The sequence below is a fragment of the Seriola lalandi genome, unplaced genomic scaffold, assembly GCF_002814215.2.
Source record: "Seriola lalandi dorsalis isolate HSWRI2012SDOR001 ecotype SW California unplaced genomic scaffold, Sedor1 jcf7180002054678, whole genome shotgun sequence".
NCBI classification, from domain to species: domain Eukaryota; kingdom Metazoa; phylum Chordata; class Actinopteri; order Carangiformes; family Carangidae; genus Seriola; species Seriola lalandi.
In genome coordinates this window covers 1,404,505-1,413,734 of record NW_019525231.1, presented here as the reverse complement: position 1 = coordinate 1,413,734, position 9,230 = coordinate 1,404,505, and the positions used below count along the sequence as shown (strand labels likewise).

At 40.8% G+C, this 9,230-nt stretch overlaps 1 protein-coding gene across 2 annotated transcripts; it reads right to left on the bottom strand.

Moving 5' to 3' along the window:
• Positions 1–958: 958 nt before the first annotated feature.
• Positions 959–8,441, bottom strand: LOC111666735 (protein Wiz-like). Of its 2 annotated transcripts, none has more exons than XM_023422183.2 (9): positions 8,367–8,441; positions 7,715–7,787; positions 6,502–6,987; positions 5,490–6,308; positions 4,938–5,291; positions 3,750–3,964; positions 3,471–3,642; positions 3,211–3,376; positions 959–2,095 (listed from the first exon to the last, which is right to left on the bottom strand). In XM_023422183.2, the coding sequence occupies exons 2-9, from the start codon at positions 7,725–7,727 to the stop codon at positions 1,939–1,941; spliced, it is 2,382 nt and encodes a 793-aa protein (XP_023277951.1). In that variant the 5' UTR covers positions 7,728–7,787; positions 8,367–8,441; the 3' UTR covers positions 959–1,938. The 2 variants fall into 2 exon arrangements, with proteins under 2 accessions (XP_023277951.1, XP_023277956.1); XM_023422188.2 differs by having other exon boundaries at positions 4,938–5,279.
• Between the last annotated feature and the right edge of the window lie 789 nt (positions 8,442–9,230).

The following is a 9,230-nucleotide window of genomic DNA, read 5'->3' as shown; positions in this document are numbered from 1 at the left end:
ATGACACCCTGTCAACACATTGATGACTATAGCCCTGGAAAGTGGAGGTAATCAAATGAGAAGCCGCACTATGAACACTACGGTCACGAGTGATGGCAGCTCGGAGAGGTTTTGCTCTGCAAAAAATAAATAAATAAAGACAGACTTTAAAAGTCACTGCTGGCATCAAGACACATGATGTCTACCAAAACATTTCCAGGGCTGAGGAGTGCAGAAACAAACACTTGTGTTGGTGAGGTCCTGGCTTAGCAGAATAACATGACTCATAGCTCTGATGCTGAATGTGCATCTTTTCTCTCCACGATTTCCACATTTTCATGACAACAATGCTCCGTGGAGCTGAAATGTTATCTATGTCTTTGAGTTTGAGATTGTTGGTTTATACAATGAAGAGATATTTTAATTACAATATGGCAGAGAAGGAACAAGGAATTTGTAAACAAAGGACCTTAAAAAACAAAAAACTACAACAGGAGCCAGAAATACAGAGCATTCGGAAAGAATTCAGAGCCCTTCACTTTTTTCCACATTTTGTTTGTTTCAAGTGTTGCAGCCTGATGCTGGAATAAAAAAAAACATCTAGAGAATAAATTGTAAATCCTCTGCAGTGATGCAACAAATTGCTGCTCACGGGTTCTTCCAAAAGAGGAAATTACACACACATCAATGACAAGGTTTTAGACAAGAAAGTAAGTTATACGGACAGCAGAAAACTTCCTATGGGGGGGAGGGGGCTCTATCATAATTGGTCCATTATAACTGACACATACACTCATGTTGTCATTCCCCATCTCGCTGTCCAGACTGGGTATCCTCTAATAAAAGCATAAAATGCTATAATAAAAAATATAAAAAAAAGAAAGAAATCATCACATCTCAAAACAACAAAGACATGATGTGATCGATGTGTAGCTGAGAAGAAACAAAACAGGAGAGGTGAACAAAAGTTATGGCACAGTGAGATCCCAAACATTTATTTAAAAGTTTGACAGAAAAACACAATGTAAAAGGAGAGGATACAACAATACATGTGTGTGAATGGGAGAATTAATGTGCTGCATATCATGGAAAATTGTTCAACACATTGGATTATATGAGAAACTGCTAAGACGAGTATATCTACTACCAATGTGGAAAACTGTATCTGTATTATGAGTTTTCCTGCTGAAGTGCAGCCTGTTCCTCATTATTTAATCCTAAAGAAACTCATGGCCATTGATTTTCATTTGTAAATAAAAAGTGTGTTTCATACACTATGTGTTTATATACAAGAGAGAATTTAATTTACATAACAAGTGTTAAAAAGAAAAGTAATGTAAAAAGACCAAAAAACTGTTTGTGATTAGCAGTTATACCTGAAGAAGAACAGAAACACAGTGCGTCTACGGTCAAGATGGCAGAGGCTCTGATTTTAAGACATTACCACTTTCTGGTATCAATGATGTAATTTTCTAAAATGTTTTTCCATTTGACGGAAAACTGAAATCTTTGCAGATTTAAAGTAAAACACTTAAAACATACATTTATAAAACAAGGCTCAATTCAAAGGCAAAACCAAGAAGAGAAATTCATTTTGGCCAGGATCACTCTCTCAGTGTGGGACTTGTTGGTTAATGACAAACAATGAATCACATTCAAACACATTGAACATTAGTACAAATGGAAGGAATGTGTGAGCAGGAGGAGGAAACCACTGATAATCAAAATAAGGGATGAACTATTTTTTCAGTATCAGTATTGTGATCTATTGGACTTCACCTGAGTGGACCACATTATGCTGCTCTCCTAGTGTGACTCATATTTGCCCTTTCCCCGACAAGAAGGGAAAGTCTATTTTGCAATGTAATACCTGAAAATGCACACTTCCTCTCGACTCTGACATGATGATAAAAATGACAACCTTCTTTTTTAATATGAATTAGAGAAAGACTTCATGGACTAGACAGCTACTGGATGTACGAGAGCTGGAGCTGCCACCGGTGCAGCGGGAGGAGATGCTTTGCCTTTGTAGCCCAGTGACAGGATGTGTTTCTGCAGGTGTGTGATCCACTGCTCTTGAACAGACAGAGGTCCGTGAAACACTTCTTCACAGAACCTGAGCAGCAGGACAGAGAGAGACGGGTGATTTGAACTGCTTTACTCAAGGTACAACAATTTCTTGATAATGTAATGAAACAACAGGGTGCATCTCGTGAATGACTGGGGAACAAATAAATACTTAGCGGTCATCATTCATCACTGTGATTTTTTATAAGAAAGTGAATTGTGAATCATTGTTTTGTTGTCTAAATGAACAACACAGTGCAGAGTTTCCATTTTGTTGCTACTTAAGTAGCTATAAGTTGTAAATATCATCTTATTCCAAACAGTCTGATTTAAATGCCCTGTTCAGACTTGGCATTAACATCAGTCTTGGGCAATCCAATCACAAGTGGACAGTTTTAAGTACAGGACGCATTGAGGATGCATTTGAGATCCGATCACTCACACCACATTCAGGGTTGGTGTGGGCCACATATGGCCACATTCGTCGGAACGCAAACGCGTCCTGGGCCACACTGAAGGACCACCTACTCCACTGACATCCTCTGCCACAGTCTGATTAGTCCGCTGAAGCTGAAGACCATTATTCATTGAAGAGCTGATTCACCCAACCCCTCCATTCCCCGCTCCCACTCTCTCTCTCTCACATGGACGACAGACCCTTCTGTCAGATTGGCTTAAAACCATAGTGCCATTTGCATATAAAGCGGGTAAGTGAGATCTGATCACAAGTGGTCACTCGAGACGCATGTGGAGATGCATTTCAAAGCCCGGTGTGAAGTGACGCACTTGGAGCTGACCATGTTGATACCAGGTCTGAACAGAGCCTGTGATTTATATTCTGTAGCTTCTTGTTCCAGCTCTTCATGAAGCTCTTTGTTTCCACTGAGTGAAATATTCAAACCCAAGACTTCATGTTTCTTAATGGAAATATTCTAAATGTCTTGTGCATCATTTTATACACCTGACATATGTGGTATGGGACCTGCTCTACATACACTTAAAATAAAGTTCTGTGAGTTTGAGAGATATGCTTACAAATAAAACTGCTGAATGATACTACATCGCTAACACATAAACCCTGTCAGTGCTTCAGTCTGAACCCCATTAGTCACTGATTACAATGGGAATGTGATTCTTTATATTTTGTACTTGTACTAGACTGACCTGCACTTGAGAGAGTAGACTTTGCCCACCAGCTTGACCAGCGGTGTTAGCGGGGGCTTTGGCAGCATAGCAGGGATACTGCCGGACCGTGATGGCTGCTGGGAGTTGGTGTCCTGATTTTCCTCCCCTGTAGGCACTGCGTGTTTTGGTGGATGTGCACCTGAAACTGCACAGAGAGGTATTACAGTAACGGTGTACAGTAAAGATTATCTGTTACAGTATCCGTATCCAGCTATCTACCAGAGTCTTTCATTTCTCACCCCTTAGCTGGGTGTGGGCTGCAAGAGTCCGCGTGTAGCCTTGTGATTGTCTGGATGAGCCTGCAGTGATGCCCAAGTCCTCTCTGCCCGCCCTGTGCTCAGGCTTCATGCTGCTGCCAGGCACAGAGTCCGAGTCTGTGGACAAGGAGGGCGAAGCAGCACTTCTCTGGGACTGAAAGAAAATGAATGTATAGTAAATTTGAATGGATTTAATACATCTTTGGCTGAATCTCAATCCGACTGGGATTTCTTTTAAGCATATTTTAGAGCGCAGCCCACCTTCTTGATATAAAGGTCTCCCATACGGTAGCGTCGGTTTATTGCCGCCACTTTGGCCGGGTCCCTTCGGATCAACTCACTGAGGAGTTCGATCGGCGAACTCGCCCCGTCGGCCTTCCATTCGATGATTCCCAGTTGTCGGAGGTGGGCTCGCGCGTGACTGGCCAGGGCCTTGCGGTTTTCAAAGTCAAACCCACAAAGCTCACAGGATGTGTCTGACACAAAGAAGATGAGACACTTTAGAGGAGTATTAGTCACGTATTACCAATTTAGTGAGTTCCATTACTTAGAAAACCTAAAAAAGGAGCAATTTGTAAGTTTTGCTATTGCTACATTAGCTAACGTTAGCATTAACAACTGTTTACTTACCGGTCTAGAAGAAACATTATCAGTTCATCATCAAACTTCATTCTTTCACTGAACAAGAGCTGAAAGCAACAATCTTGCTCTGCTTCTATTTCTATTATGTTTTTTCTCCTGAAGTTAGCATGCTAAACAGGCTGACACTCTCTTGGCAAAACAAGTAAGTAAACAACTGTTAATGCTAATATTAGCTATGTAGCAATAGCATATCTTACATATAGCTCTTTTAAACACTCGAGCTTTTTCAGACCTGAGTTACCTGCCTTTTTCTTCCTCTGTTTCTAAGATATTGAGACTCAGAGATAATAAAACAGCTGCATTGACGCTGAAACTGTGTGTAGGTCTAATTTTTTTTCCACACAGAAAACTGATCAGCAATCGACAAGGAAATCAGTAAAGAATCAGACTGACAAGCTGAATCTATAATGGCATTGGTATCAATACAATCTTATCAATTACCCTCCCTAAGGAGAAAGCTGCTGCTATTCTATGTTTTTATTATTTTCCAACTTAATTTCCCAATCTGTTGCAGTCCCCATTTATTCCTACTTAAGATGTGAATCTTAAAAAACAGGTGTCAAGTAAATTTTTTTTGGTAATTTCCTAACAAACGAGATTTAAATAAACGTAGAGTAACAGCTGCATTTGTTGGTCACTATTTCAAGCTGTGGACTAACACATATTTGGTGCTCTACTGAGTATTCACGGCGCCAAGACAGTGTATGGAGAACACTGATTATACCTTTAATGCAGATTCACCACTATATCAGAAAACATTTTCTTCAATGGAACCTGACACAAGCATCTTGAATGTTAACTTCTTACCAACGTGTGTGGCTCCACTCTTGCCGGATGGGGATTTCTCTTTTATGGAATAATCAAGAGGTGTGGTGCAGTTGCTGGAGGCTGGTTCCCTCGACTGGGGGCCATCCAGGGACCTTTTGGAGCCTTGTGGGGTCCATGTGGCTTTACCTGATGCTGAAGTCCATTTCTTTCCATCTTCACCGTGCAACATGACCTCTTTGAGGAGGTCAATCGGTGATGTTTTGATCGACCAGGTGAGGCCGAGCTGGCGTAGATGAGCACGGACGTGGCATGACAAGGCTTTGCGGGTGTCAAACAGCTGGCCACAGAAGTCACAAAGGACTGTTGGTGGAGATTGTATGTCTGTGGAAGACACTGAGAGGATACATCCAAACTATGCTGTACATATATAAACAAATAATTTAAGTAATGGAAAAAAGTAGGTGTACAAATTAACTTAATTGGCGCATGACTGGATATTATGAAGACAACAAACTACAAAAAGGTACTAAACTACTAGACTAAACTAGCCTATACCAACCACTGTTACGGAAGTATGGCTGCCAGCTTTACCTGCACTGAAAGGCTTTGAAGCAACAGCAGCAGCGGGCGACTTCTGCGTGGGAGAACTGCCGATAGAGCTGGATGCCTTCGGTTGAACAGAAACCTCAATCTCCACAGGCTCAGGCTTGGGCTTCCTATGGAGGGGGTCCACTGCTAGCCGAAAGCCTTTCTTTGCCTTTGGGGCCCTGTTGACAGCAGTTTGAGGAGACTGAGTTGTCTTTGTAGGGCTTGGGGTGAGGGATGTGGAAGGAAATGGGCTCCGGGATTGGTCCAGACTTGGAGACAGTACTGGGGCTGCAGGACAGTCTGGGGCTGTAGATGGCACAGCAGATGAGCTGGATGCACTGTTAGTTCTGTGGGGGTGCATGGCTTCTATCATGCCACTGCTGACCAGTTCCTGAATGGTGTCGATTGCAGAGCTTTTCCCCATCAAGTCAGTCACCCCCATCTGACGCAGGTGAGAGCGAGCGTGGCTGCCCAGGCCTTTACGATTCTCAAACTCCTCCCCGCACAGAACACAGGTACAATCATCTGATGTTTTAGGCCGTTTGCTGGGGGGAGATGCAGGTTGAGAGGACAGATCAGAGGGGCGTCTGGAGGAGGATCTAGGGAGACTGTTTGAGGTAGGTGGCACCTGTTGATCACTGCTGATGGGTTTGAGGTCCTCCTCCTCCATAATTTGATAAAGAAAATCAATAGGGCTGCCCTTAATATCACTGTCAGGGATTCCAATCTGACGCAGATGGGCGCGAGCGTGACTGGACAAGCCCTTGCGTGTCTCGTACCAGCAGCCACAAAGCTGGCACACATGGACCTCATCAGTGGTGTCTGAAAATGACGGGAGAAAGGTACAAAGTCAGCAGGAGACTACTGAGATGTGTTTTATTAAAACAAAAATGGAACATCTAAAGCTATTTAATTACATAAGGTAGCCTACCCTAAATTCTGCCTTCCACATACAGCTGCACACCTCGCCATGTACAACATTTCTTTAAAACAATTATTAAGAATTCAGCCATACCTAATTTAATAGGGGCATCAGTTTCCAGTGGTGCCCATAGTGGCTTCGTTGTGGTTTGGTGCTCTAAGGAGGATGAGCCGCCGCCTTCAATGAGCCTGAGAGAAGATGGAGATGATGGGAGGAGAGTGGCTGCTGATTCTTTTAATTTAACTGGAGATCCCTGATGATCCATTTTTTGGGGAGTTGTTGTGACTCGAACCGCTGCCTTGTAAGAGGAATTCTTTTCCTCCGGTACTGAGGGAGTGGACTCCTGCTGGGTTGTGTTTTTGAGAGGAGTCGGTTCAGGTGTAGAGGAATCTGCTTTGAAATTGGGGAGGGAGCCATCTCTCTCCTCGATAAGCTGGTAGAGGAGCTCTATGGGAGCTCCGCTGCTTTCTGACAACGTCACACCGAGCTGCCTTAGATGCAGGCGGGCGTGGCTGGATAGCCCTCGTCGTGTCTCAAAGTATGTTCCACAGACTTCACATATGACTGGCTGTGGGGTTGCTGTGGGGAAAATCAAATGGGAGTTTGTCACTACAAACTGTGCCTCTCATCAAAAGATACCAGCTCTCTCTTCTTCCTAAATTAAAAAATCTGCACCACATCTGTATCACACTGCATGGAACTCATTGGTATCAATTCTCTATATGGTAAGGTGAGTACCTTAATAACTGAATGAATCAATGAATAGCCACTTTTGGACCCCATTGCATATGAAAGCAGAAACACTAAACTTTACAATAACACTAGAAACTGCCATTTGTGAAGAAATTGTGGTGGGATTGCTGCCTCTGCCCAAGCTGAAGCTAAAGTGCATTACTGGCTTGAATTTGTATGAAGAAGCGGTTGAAGTTATATGAACGGATGGAAAAATGAGAAAGGGATTAAGAATGTAAACTGTAGTGAAAGAAGTGAAAGATGTTTAAATGGGAGTAACATTGTATAAGTGAGTTAAAGTAAACAGAGAAAGACTGAGCTGCTTTATGAATGGCTTGAAATGTGCATGAAACTTGAACTGAAAGAAAATATATAAAGCTTGTGAAAAAGCTGAATCAAGGAGTAAAAATCCTCATTTTTGTGACTTTTTTTATTTTATTTTATTTTTTTTACAGGAAAGTAAGAATGTGTATGAAGAGGCTAAATGACATTGGGTTTGAATGCTTCTGCCGTAGTTACTTCCCTCATATTAAAAAAAAATAATGTAAGCATTGGCAATATATAGGTTTCTCACCTTGTGAATCCATGACTGCTGATCACGCTGTAACTTTATTTTGAGGAATGAGAAGGTTGACTTCCTGCAGCTCCTGATAAGATATAAACGCTGATTATAATGAATGCGGTTTACCATTCCATAATATTCACCATTGTTGACAACAATATACAGATTACCATGGATTTATAGTTGTCATAGCTTTTAAAAATGCAACATGAACGTAACTTCCCTGAAATAGAGAGAGCCACACTGAAGCAGTAATAAAAACAAACCTGTTGCTCTGACAGACAGAGACAGCTTTAAAATAACGTGACACGACTGTGACCCCGCGATAAGAAGTAGCTCGTTAAGAGATATCTACAGCTGTACACTGCAACTTGTCACGTTGTTCACCGTTAAGAGAAACTTCCGCAATATTAACTCTGTTGTTCGCCATTTTAAAAAAGAGAAAAAGTCAACAGACAAATTGTAACATTGTCAGTGTTTGGAGCATCCTACAATTTCAGCTATGAAGCTAACTTGGGCTACCTCTGTTGCACCCTTTGTATTACTCTTGAGACATGCTAACGTTAGCTACATGCTAGCCCTAATTACATTTAACTAAGAGAAATAGCGAGTAGTTACACATGCTACACCATCGACTACAAACCAAACTAAAATTATCACTTACACATGAAAGTAGATTCACCTAAAAGCATCAACAGACTGCCTCAAAACATCAGTCTCTCACTCTGATAAGATTAGCGGAAGTAGTGCTCGACACATTCCCGGCGCTGTATTTTTTTTCATAATAAAAGCCCTGAAGATCCACCACGACAGTTTCAGGTGATCAAATGTGCCCCCTAGTGACCCTCCACAAAGAAAGGCCGAGCGTTTATACAAATACAATACTAATATTCTTTATTTACACAGCACTCACTTCAAAAAGAGCTTTATGACAAACAAATGAACAAATAAAACCAATTCCAATCTTTGTTAAAAAAGAAATGCAATTAAAATAAATGTAATCAGAAATTCATATAAAACAAACAAAAAAATGCTCTCTAATAAAACATGTTTGAGATAAAATCAAAAAGATATTACTGACCCAGCCAGCCATAGGCTAATACACAGACACAATTTTAGGCGTTACTACTTTTTTTATTTTTTTATTTTTAACTTTGTTTATAGTGACTAGAAGCTATTAATTATTAATTAAAAAACATGTCATATTTTTTCTATAGGTAGAATGAGAAAGTTACAAATAAAGTTTTTTTTTTATGTATACTAATTCAATTCAATCAATTCAGGGTTACGAGCCATCATTTAGATTTTTTTGACAGTTGATTTTCTATTTTTAGGTAGAAACTGAGCAGATATTAGTTTAACACAACTCTGGTATAGATTAAATAGGTATTTCATCCTATCATCCCTGTACATTTTACTTAGTAATAAAGTAAATAAATAAATGAAATAAAACAATGAATACATTTGCATTTCATTACTAATTGGTATTACATTTTAACAAACCAGTTTTGATTCCATTCAAAGATAT